The 26,133-nt window shown below is 33.7% G+C and overlaps 1 protein-coding gene across 1 annotated transcript in view; it reads left to right on the top strand.

Annotated features, from left to right (window-relative positions):
* macf1a (microtubule actin crosslinking factor 1a) overlaps window positions 1–26,133 on the top strand; it is a 388,147-nt gene that overhangs the window by 178,723 nt on the left and 183,291 nt on the right. Inside the window, 15 exon segments of the mRNA XM_056479293.1 lie at window positions 1,696–1,789; window positions 4,372–4,526; window positions 4,636–5,056; window positions 5,945–6,022; window positions 6,395–6,556; window positions 8,398–8,502; window positions 9,614–9,709; window positions 9,842–9,967; window positions 11,795–11,947; window positions 17,546–17,700; window positions 20,266–20,392; window positions 20,472–20,655; window positions 22,036–22,202; window positions 23,094–23,272; window positions 24,643–24,781. Of these exon segments, the coding sequence (XP_056335268.1) occupies window positions 1,696–1,789; window positions 4,372–4,526; window positions 4,636–5,056; window positions 5,945–6,022; window positions 6,395–6,556; window positions 8,398–8,502; window positions 9,614–9,709; window positions 9,842–9,967; window positions 11,795–11,947; window positions 17,546–17,700; window positions 20,266–20,392; window positions 20,472–20,655; window positions 22,036–22,202; window positions 23,094–23,272; window positions 24,643–24,781 (2,341 nt within the window).

Below are 26,133 nucleotides of genomic sequence, written 5' to 3'. Positions count from 1 at the left end.
TCATGAATTTCATTAAGTGCGTTGCAACAAACTTCTTAATTCTCACCCTTACCTAAGTGCCTTTTCTAAGCATTTCACAGTAGTTTCTGGCAACATACTGCAACGGGCGCTGCAATTGCTATAGTTACGAAAACAGATCATATCAAACCACGGATTCTTGTCTTGCAATAACTGGAATGCACCTCATCTGTTCCATGTTCTTTGCATTGAGCGAGTTGAGACGTTCCCTTATCGAGTCGATCTCGACATTATGTATGGAGGACCTATAAAACACAGCTGGGATCACGTAGAGCCTTTTAAAGCTGCGCTGAAACGGCAATATCATGTGACTGCAATCCTGCACAGATGTGCTATCGACACACTGTGTACAGTATATTAGTTTGTTCATTAAGTGGTTTTATTAAATAATTTATGTTTTGTTTTTTTACAACAGGGTATCTGCGGGGTCTTAAAAAGTCTTAAATTGACTTAACTATTGTCTTGTAGGTCTAAAATCATTTCACAAATACATATGAATAAAACTTTTAGAACAGTCTGTTGTGCATGCATTTAGTTATTAAAGAGTTTTTTGTGTTGTTAATTAAAATATACGTATATAACTTGGGTCTGCTTGTTTTGACACGTTGTTTAAAATATGTGGCTAAGAAATAACTAATTATAATTATAGGTAAATCATATTATAATAATTTATTTTCCTTATGGGTCATTAAAAAATCTTTAGTGTTTAGCCCTATATAAGTCTGCAATTTCATTCTTCGTGGTCTTAAAAAGCTCTTAAAAGTCTTAAATTTGACTTTGAAACCAGCAGAAACCCTGTACAATCCTGCGATCTGTCTTATCTAAAGCATCTTTATTTGGGTGAGAACGCTCATCCGTTGTTGCAATGTGCTAAATAAATATTATTATTTTATTTGTAATTGATTTATTCTTTGAAACTTTAATATACATTTTTGCTATTGTAATACCTTGACTATAGTAAGGTTAGTACACAGTTATAGCCATAAATGGATTTGTGCTATTAATTGGCTTAATTTATTTCGGGGTTTTGGTTTTCGGCCTTGCTTTCCTCTTTTTCGGTTTCAGCCAAGAATTTTCATTTAGGTGCAACCCTTACTTTACAACAACGTTGTATTAGTCAGTGTATTTACTAACATTAACAAACAATGAACAATACATTTATTACAGCATTTATTAATCTATGATAATTTTAGTCAATGGAAATAGAGTTGTTTATTGTAAGTTTGATTCGCTGTGCATTAACTAATGTTGCATGAACTAGGATATTTATTATATATGAATACATTTTGAAACAGGAATAATAAATGCTGTATGAGTATTACTCGTTATTATTTTATGTTAGTAAGTTCCTTAATTCACATTAACTAATGAAACTTTATTGGCCTAGTTTTTTTTTTTTTTGTTCTGTTGAACACAGAAGAATGTCTGAAGAATGTTGGAAACCTTTTGTTTATTTTTACTGTGGATGTCAATGGTTACAGGTTTCCAATATTCTTAAGAACATCTTTTTTTTTTGTTCATCAGACCAAAACTTCTCAAACTGGTTTGGAGCAAGTCAAGAGTAGATGTGTAAGCGATGACAGAATTTTCATTTTTGTTTTAACTAACCCTTTAAGGATGCATTTAGAATTGTAAAATGAGTTCCAGTGTTTCATGATCTGTAACTCTGGTTTTCAGGTTGGAGTTACTCCTACAGATGGCCAATAAGATCCAGAACACGGCTCTAGATTGTGAAGAGAAACTCACATTGGCGAAGAACACTTTGCAGGCTGTAAGTCTTTCTGTGGGTGCTGTCTGATCCAAAGCCTAGTGAGCGAAACTAAATAATTGATTTGTAAGATTCTTCATAATCAGAAGTTACACCTAAACAGTGCATATGAACTCTAATAAAGCTTGATATTAGTCACTTAGCTACTTAGTACACTACTATTAAGTTGAATAGTTGAAGAGTTCAGATGCAAAAACAAAGTGCCATCTGGTATTTTCTTTTACAATGAGCATTTTTGTTCAGTTATTTGATGTCAAAAGCGATGAAAAAATCTATTCTTTGCCATAATAGTGAAATTACTGAATCAAGACAGGGACCTGAGAAAAATGGTAATATTCGAAGAAAGATTCAGATTAGGAGGGTTTTGCATCTAAACTCTTCCGTTTTTTTAATTCAGAATTTGAGCCTGTGCTAATATTTTTATCTGTTATGATAGGTCACTGTGTCATCATGCAGTTTTAACATTAAAATACTTGTCAAGTTATGGACCTGTCAGATTACATGTTGCCTCCCAGCCAGTCTAGCTATCATCAACTACAAATGTGGAGCTTCTGTATATATGTACGTACGGAATAACAAATAATAGTTTCCAAAGTTGTCTTGACATCAGAAAACAATACAAGCAGGACTGTTGTTAACACAGCTCCACAAACCTTACCTCTATTGCATAATTCGTTTCTATAACCATTTCTATTTCCTATTGGTCAGCTTCATAGATGAGAATTTTTGAAGTCTTCCTGTCTCCGATGTGGCGTTGGTTGTCCTTCACTATATATATTATATATGTATATATACTTATTTTGTCTATATATTATACGATACGATACTATGCTATACGATACAATACTATTCAATACTATACTATTCGATACGATACGATACGATACTATACGATACTATACTATACTATACTGTACTGTACTGTACTATACTATACTGTACTATACTGTATTGTACTATACTATACTATACTATACTATACTATACTATACTATACTATACTATACTATACTATACTATACTATACTAGGCATGGGCCGGTATAATATTCTGACAGTATGATAACCTTGGATAAAAATATTTCGGTTTCACAGTATCACGGTAGTTTGATTACTGTTCTAAAATAATTTATTTTTAAATGTCTGGGTAAAAAACTAACGTTTTTTCCCTTTGAACACAATATATTTTATTTTGAGAAACATTTCAAATTTTTTGGAACAGTAAACATGTCCAACTAAATTAATTATTCTGCTGTCTTTATTTGTTTCAAAAACAGATTTTTTTTTTTACAATTTAAAACAGCATTTTTGGATGGTGATCTCTGGAGATACTGTTGTCCTAAAAAACAAAAAAAAAAAAAAAAAAAGTGCACATACCTTAGGAACAGTATTGCAGAAAATGTTGACTGTTTTAAAACCTTGACTTTTCCAAGCCGCGGTATACCTTGAAAACGATTATTATCCCATGCGTATTCAATACTATACTAAACGATCCTATACAATATACGATACTATGCTATATGATACGATACGATACTATACGATACTATACTATTCGATACTATACTATACGATCCTATGCTATACGATATTATACTATTTGATACTATACAATACTATTCTATACTATGCAACACTATGCTTTACGATACTATACTATACTAATACTAGACTATACGATACTATGCTATGCTATATATATATATTGTTGTAATTCACTACAAATCACAACAATATATGATATAAAATTATTGATTCTTGAGTTCAAACACTCATATTTCTTTACAATTGTAAAAAATTGCAAATCACCCCAACATCCCATGTCAATCTCTCCTAATTAATCTTAGGTTTTAATATTGAGTAATCTAAAACTGGCACAAGAATATGTCCAACAAATATAAGACATATACAAAGCAAAATTGATGCCTTGAGCCCTTGACATACAATCTCATTAAGCAGCTTTCTTGAATTTGGGAGGTACATTTTAGTCAGAGTTATTAACCCTCCTGAATTATTGGCCACCCATGTATATTTATTTCTCCAATTTCTGTTTAACGGAAAGAGCATTTCAACACATTTCTAAACAAAATAGTTTCAATAACTGATTTCTTTTATCTTTGCCATGATGACAGCAAATAATATTTTACTAGAAAATTTTCAAGATACTAGTATTCAGCTTAAAGTGACATTTAAAGCCTTAACTAGGTTAATTAGGTTAACTAGGCAGGTTAGGGTAATTAGGCAAATCATTGTATAATGATGGTTTGATCTGTAGGCAATTGAAAATAAATAATGCTTAAAGGGGCTAATAATATTGACCTTAATATGGTTTTTAAAAAATGCTTTAATTCTAGCTGAAACAAAACAAATAAGACTTTCTCCAGAAGAAAAAAAAAATATTATAGGAAATACTGGGAATTTAAACATCATTTGGGAAATATTTGAAAAAATAAAAATGTAAAGAAGGGCAAATAATTTTGACTTCAACTGTACGTACATGGAGAAGTTCACTTTTAGCTTGTGTCATGCAATTTCTTGATATTTACTCTTCAGAAATGTACTTGATTGTATCGTGTCTTTCCTCAGGACATGTCTCAGCTAGAGAGCGGGCAGCCGGTGCGGTGTGAGAATGAATTGGGGATGTATCTGCAGGATTGCGAGGCTCTGGTTAGACAGCTTCACCTTGACCTGCAGGTCCTCCGGGATGAGAAGTACTACCAAGTGGAGCAGCTGGCTTTCAGGTAAGAGAAAGAAAAGTGCAACCGATTTAATTCATCCTTGCTGAAAAAAACGTGCACATTTATTTTTCAATCCAGCGGTTCTAATCCTCGTGTTATTTTCCTCTTGAAGGGTGTCATGTCTGCAGGAGGAGCTGGTCTCTTTGCGCTTGCAGTGTGCCAGTGTGTACAGGAAGGGTCATTTCTCTACTGGCGGTCTGCTGGGGGAGCATGTGGGTCAGAGGGGATCTTCAGGGGGTCTGGCTACACTGGGAGCACAGACTCTTCTGGGAGCGGTGGCTGCTGCTGCATCACTTCTCAGACGGCCCATGTCTCGCGCAGATCTAGTAGCCATGTCGTCGTCTGAGGATGAAGGCACTCTGCGCTTCATTTATGAGCTGCTGGGATGGGTAGAAGAAACACAGGATCTGCTGGAGCGAGCCGAGTGGGGTTCTGATCTGCCGTCTGTAGAACAGCACTTGCAGGACCACCACATCATTCACACTGCAGTGGAGGATCTTTTAAATAGCCTCAAAGAGGCTCGAACCTATGAGGTAAATTAATTGGTCTGTGAAGTCTTTGTATTAAAGGGCCTTTCACACCAATTCTGATATAGTCTGAGTTTCAGGAGCTGTGCACACAAAACATTTGTTTATTTAAATGTAAACGGCTCATGATATGTTTACATATTAGTGTCTTGAAATGGCTTGGGTTGCAATAAATGGAGGGCCGGTGTCCTGCACAGTTTAGCTCCAACTCTGATTAAACACACCTGCTTATAGATAATTAGGGATCTTGGAGACACTAAAAATAAGTTGTGCCTTATACATCCTCAGTGGCACATGCAAACGAAACAGTCGGTCTCTTTGTGGTCAGTTAAACTGTCTCAACAGTTATCTGTCTAAAGCAGGGGTGGGCAAACTACTGCATTTACACCAATTCTGAAATGACACATATGGCAAGTTTTAAAATAAACAGTGCGTTTCAATGGATTTACCAAAAATCTGAATCTTTTATGGTCTGAAACCACACACTTTATGGGTGGGCAAACCACCAGGGATGGGCAAACTCGGTCTTGGAGGGCCGGTGTCTTGCATAGTTCAGCTTCAACTCTAATCAAACACACCTGGACAAGCTAATCAGTGTCTCCAAGATCACTAATTATCTATAAGCAGGTGTGTTTGATCAGAGTTGGAGCTAAACTGTGCAGGACACCGATCCTCCAGGACTGAGTTTGCCCACCCCCGGTCTGAAGTGTGTGGTTTCAGACCATAAAAGCTTCTGATTTTTGGTAAATCAATAGAAAAGCACTGTTTATTTTAAAACTTGCCATACATGTCATTTCAGAAATGGTGTAAATACAGTATTTTGCAAGATCTAATGTAGTACACACTACACACACCGAATCGATAACACATTTCTCCATATTTTCTCTTCCACAGTCAAGGGTCTCACCCAATTTACGTAGCAGTTACTCTGAAACTCTGTCCAAGTTGGAGAACCAGTATTGCAAACTGCTGGTGAGTTCATTTTTGCTGTATCTTTATGCTAAGCAGGCATATGTGCTTGTATTTAAGTTCATTATACTCTGCATTATGCATATTACTCTCCTCTAATCTCATCAGGGTGTGACGGAGTGTATCCTTACAAAAGCAGAATCCAGAAAGCTTGTGTGTGACATACATAAGAGCATAACATCTGCTCTTGACATATCCAACACCCGCTCGCGTCCCCATAATTTAAGCAAATCAATTCTCAATAAAAGCATGCGATTGTTCAAAAGACTTATGAGGGCAGATCTTCAAGGGTGCTCACCGCGGGGAAAGCTCCAGATTGAGCAGCCGCCTGCGTCATATGACCGGTGTTATAAATGCGGTTTTGTGTTGTCGCAGGAACATTCGTCATGGCGACTGCGTTGCCTGGAGAGCCTTCGAGCTTTTGTGTCCCACTGCACCGAGGAGCTGATCTGGCTCAATGAGAGGGAGGAGGAGGAGCTGGCCTTCGACTGGAGCGACAGCAACACCAACATGGCTGCCAAAAGAGAGCAGTATGCTGTAAGACTCCATCTATAGAACCATAGTCATCAGTAGTCATCGTACTACCTCTGGCCGATAATGTTCCTCACAGATTAAACGCCCATTCACACCAAGAACGCTAGAACAGTCCTCGCCAATGCACAGTTAACACTTGGTTTATTTGAGATGCTTCCTGCTTTCAGCTTCTAATTTGAATGATTGAGCTCTTTAAAGCAGGATGGAGTCTAGTAGTTATAGTAGTAGTAGTAGTTATAGTAGTAGTAGTAGTAGTAGTAGTAGTAGTAGTTGTTGTTGTAGTAGTAGTAGTTGTTGTTGTTGTTGTTGTTGTAGTTGTTGTTGTAGTGGTACTAGTTGTAGTAGTAGTAGAAGTTGTTGTTGTAGTGGTACTAGTTGTAGTAGTAGTTGTTGTAGTAGTAGTAGTAGTTGTTGTTGTAGTAGTAGTAGTAGTAGTAGTTGTTGTTGTAGTAGTAGTAGTTGTTGTAGTGGTACTAGTTGTTGTTGTAGTGGTAAAGGTTGTAGTAGTAGAAGTTGTTGTTGTAGTAGTAGTAGTAGTAGTTGTTGTTGTAGTATTAGTAGTAGTAGTTGTTGTAGTAGTAGTTTATGTAGTTGTTGTAGTAGTAGTTTATGTAGTTGTAGTAGTAGTAGTAGTTGTTGTAGTAGTAGGTATAGAAGTAGTTGTTCTGGTACTTGTTGTAGGAGTAGTTGTTGTTAAAGTAGTTGTTGTTGTAGTAGTTTAAGTAGTAGTTGTTGTTAGTAGTCGTAGTAGTTGTAGAAGTAGTTGTAGTAGTAGCTGTTGTAGTAGGAGTAGTAGTATTAGTAGTTGTTGTTGTAGTTGTTGTAGTAGCAGTTGTAGTATTAGTAGTAGTATTAGTTGTTGTGGTAGTTGTTGTTGTAGTAGTTGTACTATTAGTAGTTCTACTTTGAATGCTTGAGCTCTTCAAAGCAGGAAGGGGTTTGATTGGTTGTCATTAACTAATATCGTCTCTCTGTATTGTTATTATAGCTATTTGTTGGATTTATTGTCTACATTGGTGAGCTAGAGAGAGAACATTTTTCCAATACATTTTTTAAACAAAATAGTTTAATATTAGTAAATAGAATACTCGTTACAAATAGGTAATTTCTTTAGCCTTTGTCATGACGACAGTACATACTATTTTACTAGATATTTTGCAAGATGCTAGTACTCATCTTGCAGTTTAAATGCGTAGTAAGGTTAACTAGGCATGTTACAGTAGGTTAATTAGGAAAGTCATTGGACAACATTAGTTTGTTCTGTTTCTTTGACATGCTACATTGTTAAAAGGGATATATAATAAATATGAATTCTGTACTTTATTGAACATAATTTCTTAAAGGGCCTAATAATACTCATGTTAGCACTTTTCACATCAATTGTTTTTTAATTCCAGACAATTGAAAAAGAAATAGAAAAAACTCTGAAACCATCTCTGTTAACCATCACTTGATAAATATTTGGAAAAAAATGAAGATAACGAAATATCACAGGAAGGCTAATATTTTTATCTTCAACTGTACATGCAATCGAAAAACAAGCAATTGTGATAATGTGGGCATTGACTTCAAAAAGGAAATAGCAAACTACACAATTAAGAAGTCCTGGATTATTCTGGAGTCCGTCGTTTTTACTGAAAGATCAAGTTGACATTTTTTGTAAATATTAAATATTTTGTTTAAAAATGTATATATATTTTGAAACAAATCAAACATAAATGGTGGAATCTTTTATTATAATATTAGCAACTTAAATTTACAAAATCACAATTTTCATTTCATGCCAAGTTATTTGCAGGTCTTTACTACATTGTTGACTAAATGTTCTCCTCACTCTCTTTCAGGACATGAGGTCTGAACTGGAGGAGAAGCAGGATGTGATGCGCTCTCTCCAGGACACAGCTGACCACCTGTGTCTTGAAAACCACCCAGCCAAACAAACAGTTGAGGTGAGCTGTTGACCATTATGAAAAGAATAACTTCTCTCGGTAGGGGTTTGCACAATTGACAAAAAAAATTGGATTATTATTTTTTCACTTATCATTTTGCGATCATGCTTAATCACTGATATTTAGGTAACTCTACAACTGTTTGTCTGTTGTTTTAAACCAGTTTGAGTTTTGTTAACTCAAAAGAAGATACTTTGAAGAATGCTATAAACCTGCAACCATTGACTTCATAGTATTTGTTTTTCCTACTATGGAAGTCAATGATTACAGGATTCTACAGGATATCTATGTATTCAGCAATAGAAAAACAGTAGAAAAAGCTCAAACTGCTTTGGAGCAAGTCAAAGGTCAATTTTAATTTTTGGGTGAATTCTATTAATTTTAAAACTAAAAAGCTATATAATGTAAGTATTTTATATTATTTCCAAATATATGGGCTGCATCCGAAACCGCATACTTCCATACTATATAGTACGCTAAAATCAATATGCGAGCCGAGTAGTATGTCCGAATTCATAGAATACGAAAATCATTATGCCTGGATGACTTACTACTTTCGGCGACATTCTGGAGTGCGCATCCCATGCATGCTGCGCTATCCCATGATGCCCCGCGAGCGAATTCATGAATAGGACCAAATCGACGCAACTGACGCAGGTATGTCACGTGATCATGACAAAATGGCGGATTTAGTACGTCCGAATTACATTCATACTTTTTACATTCATACTGTATAGAAAGTACTTTTCTAACGACCGAGTAGTACGTTTAAATTCAAATGCAGTACCTACTAAGTAGTAAGCGGTTTTGGACGCAGCCATAGGGTCTTTCTAGCTGAATTCTAGTCCATTTCATTATGCAGTGAATGCTTTGGATTCTCAATGTTGTTATTTTTATTATTATTATGATCATTATTTATTGTAGTAGTAGTAGTAGTAGTAGTAGTAGTATTCATAGTAGTAGTATTTTGTGACTTGACACACTCAATAATGTCAGCTCACTCATTATCGTAAATGGTAAATATCGTACACCCCTGTCACTCATTGACCTGTTTGTCAGTCTCAAAAACAGTTGGTGGTCAGTTTTGACCTGTTGACCTCTCTGCTCTCAGGCCTACAGTGCTGCCCTGCAGACGCAGTGGCAGTGGATTAAAGAGCTCTGCATATGTGTGGAGCAGCACCTCAAGGACAACACTGCCTACTTCCAGGTATTTACTCAAACCTTTGAGTGGAATATATATATTTTTACTGTATATATATATATATATATATATAATATTTGAATATTTGATATATATAATATTTGATTATTGGTTTAATGTCATGTTTTTGTTTTACAGTTTATGAGTGATTCAAGGGACTGTGAAAGCTATCTACGGCAACTACAAGACACCATTAAGAGACAGTATACCTGCGATAAAAACAGCAGACTTGGCAGATTAGAGGACTTGCTGCAGGACTCCATGGTGAGTATTGCTCCTTATTTAAAAAAATCGACTATATAATCAAACTAAAAGTGATAGTTCACCAAAATTAAAGTTTACTCACCCTCAAGTAGTTTTAAACCTTTATATGTTTCTTTCTTCTTTTGAATGCTAGAATGCTAAAAATATGTAGCCATCAACTTCCATAGTAGGAAAAACAAATAGTATAGAAGTCATTGGTTACTGGTATTCAACATTTTTCAAAATATCTTCTTTTGTGTTTGACAGAAGAAAAAGATGCTTGACTTTCATAGAACCAAATAGCTTGTAAGTCAATGGTTACATGTTTCCAACATTTTTCGAAACATCTTCCTCTGTGTTTAACAGAGGGACAAAAAACTCATGACTTCCATAGTAGGATAAACCTAAATCAAAGGAAATCAATAGTTGCAGGTTTCCAACATTTTTCAAAATATATTCTTTTGTGTTAAACAGAAGAAAAAAACTCAACGCTTTGAAACATGTAAAAGTTGAGTAAATGATGACAGTATTTTATATTTGTGTGAACCATCCCTTTAAAATATGTATATACAAACACATAAGCACAAGCAGATCTATTCTGAGCATGCTGAAATAATGGTGTCTGTAGCAGATTTATTTCATGCTCAGTTGAGGAGTTTGAGTTTGAGCAACACAAGTGCACAGGAGGTGGTGAATGTCCTCATACTCTGTCTGACAGATGGTACTGTGAGATAGGGCTTGCACGAGAGCAGGCAGAGCGATGGCCACGTCCTCTCTGGCCATACGGACGAGAGACCCAGAGCTGGAACATTAGGACAGTTTAATTACAGTTTAATAAAAGGGCATGAATGCAGCAAAAATAGACCGTCTGGGATGGATAATAATAAAAATAAAATCAGTAATTCATAAATGAAAGTCTGCGTGAGCTAAAAGTATTTTCTAGAAAATAAATCATATTTGCATTTTTGAGAGAGAAAAAAAGAGTCACATATTAGTCATATTTCATAATTTTATCCAGGGATAATTTGAAATAAGCAATCGCTAACCCTGTGTACATAAAATGTTGAAAAACATTATAAACATGCATTTTTGTTCCTCTCAATCTACAGCAAATCGTTTATCACTATTCAGAAAAGAGAATAAAGACTTAAGAATTGTACATGTAAAAGGAACAGAAATGATAATTGTATTCCATGTAAACAAATAAAGTGAAAGTAAATGTCGAAGATGTGTTATTAAGATGCTTGAGTCTCTCATTTGAATCAAACCCAAATGTGTGATGTGATATTTTGATTATTTGACATTAATTTTGTCCTCGTTGTTTTTAAACAAACCTCTGTGGTTTTAATGAACTCTAACCTCATGCTGATATGCAGTCAAATTTAATACCACATCTAAACTTCTTGCAGAGAGCATAGAGTTGTTATAGTAGCTCTTTCTGTCAGCTTCTTCTTCCTAACTTATGAATCCCTCATAGCACATACCTCATATGCACTCATTTGTTTTAGTGAAGCAAATGCTAACAAAATAAAAACATAGAAAAGAATTTCATCTGTGGCATTTTCGGAAAGCTCTTTTAAAAGTAATTAGTCTTTTTTTTTCTTTTATCATGAAAACACATTATAGTTACTGTCTTTTTTTAAATATGCACCATCAAAAAAAAAATCCATCAAAAAATAATCTGTCAAACCCGATGAAAAGGTTTCAGAAGAACATTATTTTTACAATCATATAAATATTTATTGAATATATTAATTAGGACTGTTAGCAGCACAATTCCCAGTCCACTTGTTAATCCTGTTAACTGTATGGCCATTTGATTTGACTTTATTTTATTTTGTTTTTCAGGAGGAGAAAGAACAATTGATTGAATACCGCAGCACAGTGGCCAGTCTTGTAGGCCGGGCCAAATCTGTTGTCCAGCTCCGCCCACGCAGTGCAGACAGTAACCTGGGCACCACCACACCCATTCGTGCCATCTGTGACTACCGACAAATAGAGGTATAACACACTACAGACGTCTCACTATTAACAGGGTGTCCACAGAGTCTTAAAAAGTCTTAAATTTCCAAAACTAAACTTTAGGCCTTAAAAATGTCATAAATCTAATCAAATATTGTGTTTTACGTTCTAAATCATTTAAAAAAGGTCTTTATTTTCCTCTGTCCAACTAAAGCAAGCCAGTCGGTGCAACGCACATCCAATTACAATCCAAGATACAATCAAAACATCTGTTAGACATTTTTACAGAAAATTCTCCAAATGAAATTCCCTTATCCGCCAAAGAAAACTATAAACAATGACATAATTCCTCATGACAATAACAGGGCAATATATGACTTTATAAGATCTTTCATTTATACAAAAACTATTTACAGAAGTAAAGGGAAATGGACATGACATTTATGAATAGGCATAAAAAAATGTTGACATTAAAATATGTGGCTAAGAAATAACTACATTTTTTTGTGCCAAGCAAAAAACAAATTCCATTAACCCAACTTGGCCATTGCAAAAAAATCCTAGGTGTTTAGCTTTGTATAAGTCTAAAATTTAATTCATAATTGTCTTTAAATTCTTAAATTTGACTTGAAACCTGCAGAAATCTTGATTAGAAACATCTTGCTTTGCCCTACCTTACCACATCACAACTCTGCATTGGTCTTTATGCTCTTGAAACTGAGCTAAGATCACACAGGTAAAATAAACATGAAAAAAAAAAAATTTATTATTAACAACCATATACAAGCCAGAATAACAACATGATATTAGATATCAATTCAGCTGCTCCCCACCCTGCGGTCTCTTCAGAATGGGGTACTTAATGGAAACCCCAGGTATCATAAAACAAATGACAGCAATAAGGAATGTGAAATAAATGAAATTATACAGCATAAGGCATTCATTCTCTTAATTTAGATTTTTTTAAAGCTTTATGTAGTCCAGTCCTGCCCCATCTGAAAACCATCTATTATAGTAGCTTTCGTCATCGGCTTCTCTCAGGGCAATAACCAGAAATCCTCTGAACATATTTAGTTCCTAAACTGCCCTGGCTCTTTGAAGCGTGGCTTCTTGGGGAAGGTTGCATTTGAATGCGAATTATCCAGAAAATTTGGCCTATTTTAGTGTAAGGCCTTTGGCATGGATTTCATTTAGTGAGTTTTTAACCAGCTTTAAGTGGCCATTTCTGTTACAACAAGTTTGAGGACAAATTAATTTCAGGATAGCTGAAAACCAACAATTTAGTCTTAAGTTTTAAGCTGATTTTTTTTTTATATAGGCAGATTTTCTAACCGTATTAACCTTATATCTTACATTATTAATTGTATTCAGTAAATGCAGATTGAAAAATAACAGTAAATATTAATCAAATCGATATCAACAAAATGTAGAATCACAAAAGCTGAACTGACAGTTATGTGTATTTAACTCATCTCTAAAATGCCATGAATACTTATGGACTGCGGTCACAATTGAATTAATGAGATTAGGGTTTTCATTATAAATAGAATACATAACTATAAGATACTTTAATCTAAATCTAAAACCACAAATAGATGGTGATAAAGTCATTGTATTTATGGATTGTTTATTTAATTGATTCATTCAGAAATGCTGAATCATTCAGTAACAAACTTCCAATATAGAACTATTCAATAAATACAAAACTAAAACCTGTTCAGTCCATCAAGATCACCTGGACACTCTGGAGAACTTCTTGAAAGTGAAGCTTAATTGATCCTAATTGAAAGCAACAGAGGCAGTTTTTCATGGCTAATACTCTGTTCAACAAGTTGCCAATAAGTTGTACAGTGCTATTAAATATTTAATATGACTTTACTGCTGTGCTGTTTTTGATACATAGCTTTAATCAAATACCTTTTAACTGCTGTTTTGTCAGCCCTGTCAGATTTTGTACATCTATTATGTTATTTGGAGGAAATGTGTAATACATATTTATGAATTCATCCAAATGCTGCTGACAGACGTGATGAACAGACCCTGATGTATCATATCTAATCTGCCATTTTGGAGACATTTTGCTTTTCGCTCACACATCTCGCATATTCCTCTAGATTGAAATGATGAAATGAGATGCTGCCATTGATTTGAATATTCATTTTTGTTCAGAAAACTCATGAACACTCAATCACACTCCCAGCTGTGCTCCCGTTTTTCTTTTCCTGATCATATTATCTCAGTCAGACCAGGTCTGCTAAACACCCAAAAGTAATCTCTTTTTCCCCTTCCTATCCCCGTCCCACTCCCCCCTTTTCTCTGCCCTCCCCCTTTTCCTTTATCCCTCCATTTAACCCCGTCTTTCTCTCTCTGTTCCCCTCCGTCTCCCCTCCTCTTTATGTGTGTCTGCGGGGCTGGGCAAGGCCAACTCTCAGGTACTATTGCCGACCGTTCTCCTTCTCTGACCTTTGCTCTCTGGCCTGGCCCTGCACACAAGGGACCCCTGCTTTACCTCAGGCGTCCTGTACACTTTTAATGTGAAAAAGCACAGATATAACATGCATTAGGTGTTTTTATCCCAGCCCAATACATCAGATTCTATAGTGGGAGCATGTTGCATGTTGACTTGCTGTATCATTTTTATTTTATCGCCTCAGTCAGTCATAAACAAGTGGTAATCGAGTTATTTAAAATTTCCTTTTAGTATGCTTTATGTAACGAGGATAATGTGCTCTGTGTGCAAGGGATAGGGTGAGAGTTGAGGTAGGGCACTTGAAAGTGCTCTCATATCTTCTCTTTATTTTCTAATGTGCTTCAGTCACTCAGAATGCTTTTAATTTGATGTTGCTTTAAAAGGATAGCTCACCCAAAAATGGAAATTTACTTACTATTTACTCGTATTCAAGTGGTTATAAATGTTCATGAGTTTATTACTTGTGCTGAACACAAAAGAAGGGGCTCTTTTTTAACGATCTAGGTGCAAAGTTTAAAGCGCATGGTGCAAAAGCATTAACGACATGTCTGAATCCACTTTTGCTATTTTAAGGACAGAATAATATGCTCTGCACCACAGCGCATGGCCTAACAAGGTTGTGCTTATTCTCTTAATGAGTTACAGGATGGGTAGGCCCAGACAGAATCTGCGGACATTTTTTGCTATTTCTGCTGAGAATTTTGTAAAAAATACGCGGATTTATGTGGAATTATTTTGGGAGTATCATAACTTAAAACTTAATATATGAAAAAAACTTTTATTTAATGTTTACAATGCAAATCCAATTAGATCCACTAACTTATATAATGTAATATAAAATAATATAATATGATATAATATAATATAATATAATATAATATAATATAATATAATATAATATAATATAATATTATATTATATAATGTAATATAATATAATTTAATTTAATATAATATAATATAATATAATATAATATAATATAATATAATATAATATAATATAATATAATATAATTTAATTTAATATAATATAATATAATATAATTTAATTTAATATAATATAATATAATTTAATATAATATAATATAATATAATATAATATAATATAATATAATTTAATATAATATAATTTAATATAATATATATATATATATATATATATATATATATATATATATATATATATATATATATATACATATATATATATATATATATATATATATATATATATATATACATATATATATATATATATATATATATATATATATATATATATATATATATATATATATATATATATATATATATATATATATATATATACTAAAAGACAGAAATATTACTTTACAAACTGTATTGTAAATAAACCAAATGAACACTTATATATTAGTCAATATTATTACTGAAATGAATTTAAAAACTGAATAAATATAAATTTGCACACATTTACACAAGTAAATAAATAGACTCAACGATGGACTAAAAATCTGCAGGAATCTGAGGGTTTCTGCACACCCAGATTCTGTGTAGGCCTAGTTTTGGGTGTGTTTTGACCATAGTGTGCATTAAACTAAGTCTCATTTACTATTCTCTTTAAGAGTCAATTGCACCGCGCCATGGTGCATTTGCTATTTACATGGCGGACTTTGTAAAAGGGAAAACTGAATGCTTTACTAGCGAGAAAACAGTTAAACAGACCATCTCCAGCGCAAGGATAAAGAACGAACCTCCTCCATTCAGCCACTTTACTTTCTCTTTACTTTTACGCTTTATTCCTTTACTTTCATGGATAATAAAACGGTGTTGTACGCATTGCACTAAAGACATCCATTATCCTACATATTTAATTTTCTTTGTTAAGCACAAAACATTGTTTCAAAACTATTTCTAAATTCAGGTCTAATTTCCAGCAAACGAATAAATTAACAATAATAATGAAGTGTGGTCAAAAATCGGTTGTTATATTGGAGTTATATTCAAACACACATCCTATTCTTTTGCCCCAAATGGTGATGCATACGTCTCCAAAACCCAACCCAACAAAACCCAAATCTAAACTTGTTTATATTAAATAAAAAATAAATATGCATATGATAAATAATACTGCTAATAATAATAATAACTTTATACAAATGCAAATTGTCATGAATAAACTGAAAAAAGCCCTCCGATATGAAGAAGGCATGGAGGTTGTAGTTTTTATATTTATGTATAAAATAAAACATTTTGTAAAATTTTAATGCTTTAATTTTTTTTATCTGTAAAGATATTTGTGTATTGCTGTACATTCTATGTGTACTAAGCAATGAGTAAGCGTTTGGACCTGGATAGGCGCATACTAACACGCTCTGCACTGGACTTTAGACAAGCTTTCAGTTGGTCAGTGGCGCAGTCTTTGCAACACTCCAAAATTGCGCCTTGACACACCTCCTTTTTAGACCAGCACACCCATGAGTCCACAAAGTGGCGCAAATGGATTTGCTATTTAAACAATGTGGTGCAAAATGTGAAAGAGTTGCACAGGTCTGAAAATAGCAACAAATCCTGCCAAACACATCGCATTATTGTGCCGGGTGTATGATAGGGCCCAAAATGTTTTGATGAAGGCTGAAAACCTGTAACCATTGACTTCCATAGAACAAACAAATACTATGGTAATTAATGGTCACAGGTTTTCAGATTTCTTTAAAATATCTTCTTTTGTATTCGACAGAAAAACGAAGCTCAAACAGGTTTGGGACTAGTAAGGAGAGAGTAAATGATGACAATGTTCATTTTTGGGTGAACTATCCCTTTAAGTGGGTTATTTTAATAAAGCTATGCTAAAAAGCCAACTGTAATTTGACGTTGAAATGGGCAAGATGAGTGCTTTTGGATTTAATTTATTTATTTATCCTTTTTTTTTTGCAAGGTCAGTGCAGTAAGGCATTATTCCATAAAAATTCATATTTCACATAGTTCAACTCACATAAAACCATTAGCATTAACATTTTATTCCTCATCCTTTGGTTAATACTTTGAATTCCCTTACTTTTTAATCAACATCGACCATCAGTGTTTTTTTTGCTTCGTTTTCTTTCAAAGACCACTCCTCCTTACATGCTCTTTTTCTTCCATCCCCATTTCCGTCTGTTTTCGTCTCCATCTCTCTTTCTTTCTAAGATCACCATCAGCAAAGGCGAGGAGTGTGTCCTGGAGGATAACTCTCAGAGGACCAAGTGGAAGGTCATCAGTCCTACTGGAAATGAGGCCATGGTGCCATCTGTGTGTTTCACTGTTCCTCCCCCTAATCAGGAAGCCATCGACACTGCCAGCAGGTATGGCTCACAGATCTTTAACACCAGAAGCACCACAGGGGGGAAATTACACTTACTTTGCTCTTTTTCAAATATGGTTGCACAATATATCGTTTCAGCATCGATATCACAATGTGCGCATCTGCAGTAGTCACATCGCAAGATATGCAAGTCTGAAATATAGTTGACCAAGAGCTACTGAACACATGTGATTTGTAGGGTCAATGCTAAGTTTAACCATAATAGAGTGAAGGTTTCTTTTTTAATGTGTTTTTAAGGTTGGTAATTGAGCATTTCAAGAGAGTTTAAAACATTTATACACAAAAAATATGATGTTTGGAGGAGTAACAAAGATTTAAGTATTTGTACAGATTTTATATGATTTATGCAAATTATTTTTGCATAAATTATATGATTTTTTTTTTGGTCTTGTTTCTTGTCCAAATATCTACTTTTCAAAGCTAAAACAAGATTATTTTACTTACAACATTGGCAAAAAATGTTGCTTGTTTTAAGGAAATACTATAAATTTTGACTATTTTTATGTTTTAGATTATTTTATCACTTGACCTAAGATTTTTTTTTATATTTGAACTACAAACAAGACAAAGCAAAGAAGAAAAGCGTTTTTTGCATTATGTTTGTATTAATTATATTTTTACCTGGATATTGTTAGACTCCCCAGAAAACTGCCAAATAGAGCTGTTCTGATTTTTCTAATATTGTGCAGCCATATTTTCAAATGTACATAACAAATTTGAGTCACCCAGTGACTGATGTTTACTAAAATGATGCTGTTTATTGTTACTTGTTGTTAAAAATGGTTTTGATAAAGTCATTAAAATGGCTTATTTAAACCTACAAGACCAGCAGGTTATATTTACCTGGCTTTATTTTCATAATGTCATTTTCACACTGCTTATGTTTTAGCATTCTCTTACACTCTCAGAGATTGCAGTGATCTATTTTAGTCAAAAAGGATAAAATGAGACCGTTATTAGAGACTCCAAATGCCAGTGATGGTGAGACTGATGGTGGATTTATTTCACGGGTTAAAAATAAGCTAAAAACAGTGATTTTTACAGCTCTAGAGATTAAGACAAGTTCATACTACAGTAAAATGTTGTAACATGTATGCAAGATATGTAAAATGGTTATCTTAATAAGTCAATTTTAGCAGCTGGTAGTTTTAGTTGTACATCTTTTAGGAAGTCTTCTGTAATGTGACATTTCAGAACAAAACAATAAATGGTATGGAAACAGTTAGCATGTTATAGCACAATTAGCATTAGCATAGCTAATAAATTAACAATTAGCTATGATAGAAATTAATGAAAAAACCCTACTCAGAATGTGTTTTCTAGATTGTGAAATACAGTATGAAACGGTAAAATATTCTCGATTTTACAATTACAAGTACATTATGAAACATGTATTTGGTATATTAAGGTAACAAAAACAATATATTCTCAATTTTACAGTTACAAAATATACTTGGCATATAAATTTGTTAAAACAATATGTTTTTACCATACAGGTGAGTATCAAATTATTATTATTATGATTGTTTATGCTAGGTGAGTAAAAAATGACATTCCAAAATGTATTTTCTAGACATGAAGTACATTATGAAACATATATTTGGTATATTAAGGTAAAAAAAAAACAATATATTCTCAATTTTACAGTTACAAATATACTTAGCATTGAAGTTTGTGATAACTAATATATATTTTTATCATACAGGCGAGTATTAACTTTTTTTTTGATTGTTTATGCAAGGTGAATTAAAAAAAAACATTCCAGAATGTATTTTAGATCTGAAATACATTATAAAACATATATTTGGTATATTAAGGTAAAAAGGTAATATATTCTCCATTTTACAGTTAAAATAAAAAAAACTATTAATTAGCATATCATTTTGTGATAACAAATATATTTTTACCATATAGGTTAGAATCAAATTATTGTTTTTTATTTGTTTACGCCAGGCGAATAAAAAAAAAAGTACATTCCAGAAAGCATTTTCTAGACGTGAAGATGTGAAGTACATTATATAATATATATGTGGTATATTAAGGTAAAGAAGCCAATATATTCTCAATTTTACAGTTACAAAATATTTTAGCTTATAATTTTTGGTGGTTGATTAGAAATGATCAGATGTGCTCCAACATTAGGCGCTTTCAAATCAAAACTTAAAACACAACTGTTCAGCTGTGCTCAATGAATACTGTGCTATGTCCGACAGTTCGCACTATTATGTCTTTCTTTTATTTTTCACTCCTTTACAACCTGTTTTAACACATTTTAATCTGCTTTTATTTGTTTCAATTATTTTTATTCTTTGTTGTTTTTATTTCTTATACTTGTTCCTTTTATTCTTGTTTATGTAAAGACTTTGAATTACCGTTGTGCATGAAATGTGCTATATAAATAAACTTGCCTTTCTTTGCCATGCTACTGTAGATGAATAAAAAAATAACATCCCAGAAAGCTCTCTGAACATCCTTGCAGTGTTTGCAGCTGATTAAACCCCTTTTATGGTAAAAGATAATCATATATATTTTTCTGTGTGCTTAGAATGGAGCAGATGTACCAGAACGTGATGTCTCTGTGGCACCAGCTGCATGTGAACATGAAGAGCGTGGTGTCCTGGCACTATCTGCAGAAGGACATAAGAAACATCTCCTCCTGGAGTCTGGACACAGTCAGTGCCATAGAGTTCAATCATTTCCCATAGGCTGGACAATGAAGGCTTTTTTATAATCACGTGTCTGTCTTTTTAGATGCGATTGCAGCCCCCAGCGGAGAGACAGCAGGCTTTAGACAACCTGGATGCTCACTTGACTGACTTTCTTACGGACAGTCGCGAGAGCTCGCTTTTTACGCCAACAGAACGACGTGAGCTGGAGAGAGAAGCTGAGAACTGCCGTGAACATTGCCAAACACTGCTGGTGTCTCTGGAGACAGGTATGAAGGTTACTGTGTGCTTTAATTAAATGTTATAAAACTGTAAAGTGCCACCTATATGCAGGGCCGGATTAAGCGATAATGCAGGGCCTGCTATAGCAAACCCAAGGGCCCCATTTATTTTATTGTCTCACAAAAGTAGCTTTTATGCGTACAGGCATACAAAATTAATTGTAACTTTAAAAAATGTTAAAAAGGCTGCTGAAATTAGGGGTGGGGGGGTGGGGGGTTGCTTTCTAACTGGTTCAGTTAGACTTAAACCATGTATTTTCTTGAGGTAGATCTTTCTGTGTAGGTTTTTATTTGGTCACACACTGCCTCGGTTATAAGAGGGCAGTATTGTGCAGGCGAGCTGCAGCAGCAGAGACAGCGCTTAGTTATGAGTCCATTCTGCATGATTCCGCCTATCCTGAGCTCTCTTACCGCACGCACATTAATAACAGATACTGTTTGAATTTAATTTTTTGCTTTATGATACACTTGGTTAGCCTACCTTTGACTGGGAACGTTCTCTCAGTAGAGCTGACATAAGAAACTGACCTTACTGGGGACTAAATAGAACTCTTTAAAACTCTGATTGAGCTACAGCCGCTCTGAGACATAGTTTAGCAGCATCACTCTTTTTGAACAGCAGCGAGCCAAAAGGAATACTTCAGATTATCGACATGCAAAAGCATAATGCAAAGAGGCGTTTCCCCATGTCATGATGCAAATGAATTCATCAGCCAATCAAGGGCCCCCTCCTCTAACGGGCCCTGGGGCTTCAGCCCTGTCTAGCCCGTATGTTAATCCAGCCCTGCCCATATGGTTAAAAAAAGTATTATATTTTAAAATATACAAAAAAATTGATTAAATATATTTTCTATGGCTAATATTCTATGGTATATATATTTTTTTATATTTTTGACTAAATATTTGATTGCATTCAGAATATATCTTTGCTTAATTATTTTTAAATAAAATACACTAATGTAGCATTTGAGGAATATCTTTGGTGTCTCAAACTTCTAAAACAAAAAAAAACTTGACAAAAAATACTTGGAAAAAACTATTTTCCAGTGGCACTGTAACAGACAAAAATCACAGCTATTTTTATATACAGTTGAAGTCAGAATTATTCAGAGGGGCTAATAATTCTGACTTCAACTGTACATAAATATATAATGTATACATATTTTTATATACATACTGATACATAAGATATATTTCTATTACTCTAAAGTATTTTACAGTTCAATTTCTCTAAATATAAATAGATATTTCATTATTATTTACATAATAATTATTTACAGAATATTTACAGAATATATTTAGCATATTTTAGCAAGAACAAATATATTTTTACCATGTGGTTGAACATCTCTTTTTATTGTCTTTCAGTGGAGAAGGATGAGTTGGCATCTCGTGCTTACCTGTCAGAGCTTCAGAGCATCAAGTCTCACCTGGAAGATGCAGAGAGCAGACTGATGCGTGGCATACAGACTCCACATCCCAGCACGTTATCAGGAGACGCTGCAGACAGCTCTGTTCATATAGCAGAGCAAGAGGTGAGGAGTCATCAGCACAACTACTCCCACTACTGTTCAATCACCTCAGTAATGTGTATATGTGAATTAAGCAGTAAGTTCTGCACTATTGCTTTTCACTTTAAGCTTTGCTGTATGTTACTGACAGGGCATCCTCTTGGAGTATTAATGTGTTATCTGACATTTTTTGTCAAAATTGTGACATATTCACATATTCTTATTCTGTGACCATTTATTTACGTTATGAGTTATTACATTTATGTGCATTTTATGACTTGATTACTAGTTTTTGCTGTATAGCCATATATATCACTCAGAATGCAGATATAACCTTATAATTACAAACTGGGGGTTGATCAAATAGTTTTAACACCCCATGCTGTTATTTTGATATTTATTTATTGATTTCAGAGATGTATATGGTTTTGCCATATTCGTCTATTATTTTAATATTTCTATTTAGCTTTATTTTATTTCGGTTTTAATTTTAATACATTTTATTTAGTAATTTTAATTATTTTTAATTATTTTTTACATTTACATGTAATTTACATTACATTTCACATTTACAATTTTTTTTTAGCTAGTAGTTCTATCTAATATGTATATTATTATATTTCAGACTATTTACAAATAATTTAAATCATTTTACAACATACAATTAAACCTTTTAAAGAGTTTTGTACACATTGTAACCAGCACATTGTTGGGCAAAATGTTCTAATATGCCTCTTCAAAATGTAATTGTTTTAAATTTCGTTTAATTTAACACTTATGTTATGCAGCATTTGTGAGTACACCAGCATATAGGTTGGCTCAAATTCTGCAGTCATAGACGAAATTGCTATTTTAATTTAATGCCTTAAGATATAAATAAAATATGACCTCAAGAAACTTTTTGTGGTGTTACAGAAGCTCCAGCAGGATCTGAAAGGTCTTCAGTCAGATTTGGGTGAAGTGTCTCGTCGCTGCGTGAGCTTCTTTGAGGAGAAACCTACATCTTCCAGTGTGCCTGTCCTGCGGTCGGAGCTCAACCTGGCTGTAGAGCATGTAGAGAAACTCAACTCCCTCTCCTCTGTATATCTGCAAAAGTTAGTGCATTTCCAGTTCATATACAGTATGCATATTTTCATCAAGTCTTGTTTAGAGTCTTAGTTCTAAACTTTTATGAATTTCTTTCTTCTGTTGAAACCAAAACAAGATATTCTGAAGAATATTGTACAAAAAAATCAGCTATTGACATCTAGGGCTCTATTTTAACAATCTAAGTGCAAAGTCTAAACCGTCTAAAGCACTTTTGCAATTTTAAGGATGGGAAAAACAGTTGTCACATCCAGCTCATATTGTAACTTTAAGAGCAAGTTTAAATTTAGAGAGCAAGTTTAAATAATCAAGTTTATTTACATAGCAGACTTTTGAAACAGAAAAACTGAACAATTCCCTACAGAGGAAACCAATATGAAGTTAAACCATTCAAAGCAGACCATCTGCGGTTCTTTTCGGCCTTGGATTCAGGAAACGATGGTTGTTTGGACACACTCCACTCAAGACATCCATTCCATAGGCTATTTAATACCATTTATTAAATGCAAAGATTTGTTTTAAAACAGTTTCTAAATTCTCATCTGATGTGGTCAAAGAACACCATGTCCAACATCCAAAAACACATCCTATTTTCCATTCTTATGCCCCTATATGCATACATCTTTAAAACCCGACAGGTGAACAAATCTAAACCAAACATTATAAACACAAATGTAAATATGCATATAGCAAACAATACTACTACTAATAATAATAACAACATACAACAGTACATTTTTATGAATAAACTGGCATAAACAGAGCCGGATTCCACCAAAGCTCCCTGAGGTGATTTTTAGATTTTAATCTTTAATTGTTCATATTTAAATATATTTGTGTGCATTTGTGTAATAAGTGTGTGTGCAATGTGTATGCACGTTTTACACTTGCATTGGAGCAAATCACTAATGTACTCTTTAAATAGCAAAAACCAAAATTGCACCATTGACTTTAGAGTGGCATTTAGTTGGTCAATGTCGCGGTCTATTTCAGTTGCCTCAAAATTGCAACACGCCAACAATTCACCTTAACACACATTCTTTTAGACCAGCACACCCATGACTGCACAACTATAGGTGCAAATGCATTTGCGATTTTAACAATGTGGCACAAGATGTGAAATAATACCTCCTGAAATTAGCCAAAAAAAACAATGCACCGGTTGTATGATAGAGCCCCTATAGTTTGAACAAGAAATACTTTAGAAGCTAATGGCTGGTCCAATGTTCATCAGTATATCTTTGTTCAACCAAAGAAATAAACCGAAACATGTTTGGAAGAAGTGGATCAGTAAATGATGGCAGATTTTTAATTTCTGGGAAAACTATTCCTTTAAGGTCAACCATGATTTGAGTACTTGTTTCTCTGCATCTGGCAGATTGAAGACAGTAGATGTGTTGATGAAAAGCCTGCAGGCGGCAGAAAGCCAGGTCAGAAAGTATGAGAGTCGACTGAGTGAAGAGGACATCGTGCCCGCTGATACTGCCGCAATCCAGGCCTTAGGAGAGCAATTAAAGGTGAGAAAAACAGACACGCATAGCTAGCAGTTGACTAATATCGCAAACAAACCTAGCTGCGTTTCCACTGCATTTTGCATTGCATTGTGGGCCCCATTTACATAGAATTAATTGTTATTATTTGAATAATAGATATTATCAGGTCATGTATACAAGTTATTGAACCTGTCAATCTAGACTCTCTTGTCCATTTAAAAAATAGACTCTCATTTATATAAACATTTATTGAGTGTAAAGCATATTGTAATATAATATTCATTTTTTAATATTAGATAAACTGTTTTTATTCAGAAATTATAGTAATGAAAAAGTTTCTGAATTGTTAAAAATTGTCATACATTAAATTGGAAGAAAAGTAATCATTTAAAATCATTAAGGTATATTTTAAAAAGTGATAAAAATATTATTTGAATAATGTTGGTTTAGCCAGGAACACGATAAAGCATTACATGAAATAAATATTGATTTATGTATCAAATAATTATATTAACAATAAATAAGTAATTATATTAAATGTTTATATACATTATAGAAATAATTATTGTAAATGAATTCTAAATAAATTAATGCAGTTATTCACAGCAATGTATTTGATTTAAATAGTGCTTAGAAATTGTGCAAAACTATTGGTAATATTTGACCTCATGCTTATAGTTTTCTATAATTTGCTTATAGTTATAACCAAATGGTAGCAAGTTTCCAAAATCATACAGCGGGGAAAATAAGTATTGAACACGTCACCATTTTTCTCAGAAAACATATTTCTAAAGGTGCTGTTGACTTGAAATTTTCCCTTGATGTTGGTAACAACCAAAGAAATCCATATATGCAAAGAAAACAAAACTAATTAGTTTACAAATGAAGTTATGTATAATAAAATGAAATGACACAGGAAAAAAGTATTGAACACATGAAGAAAGGAAGGTTTAGAAAGGCAGTGAAAGTCCAGACAGCAGCTGAAGTCTGTCAGTAGTTCTTCAGCAACCCTCTGCCTTTCGTCAGTGCAAATTAATATTAGCTGCTTCAGTCCAAAATCTACTGTACATTAGCAGTAGGATGAAGATGATGATGATGATGAAACCAGGGTGGACATTTCAGCAAGAAAACCAAGGAAACTCTTAAATGCTTTCAGAGACAGAAGATCAAGCTGTAGAATGGCCCAGCCAATCCCCTGACTTGAATCCAATAGAAAATACAAATTAAAGATCAGATTTGAAAGACGAGACCCACAGAACAATTAAGATTTTTACACTGTGTTGAAGTCTGTGAAAAAACTCACACCTGAGCAATGCATGTGACTTCGATCTCCGTATGAGAGGTCTCTTTAAGTATACCTTTCAGTAGTTCAGTAC

Source organism: Danio aesculapii, chromosome 19, assembly GCF_903798145.1.
Source record: "Danio aesculapii chromosome 19, fDanAes4.1, whole genome shotgun sequence".
Classification (NCBI taxonomy): Eukaryota; Metazoa; Chordata; class Actinopteri; order Cypriniformes; family Danionidae; genus Danio; species Danio aesculapii.
This window is presented reverse-complemented; position numbering and strand designations above follow the sequence as displayed.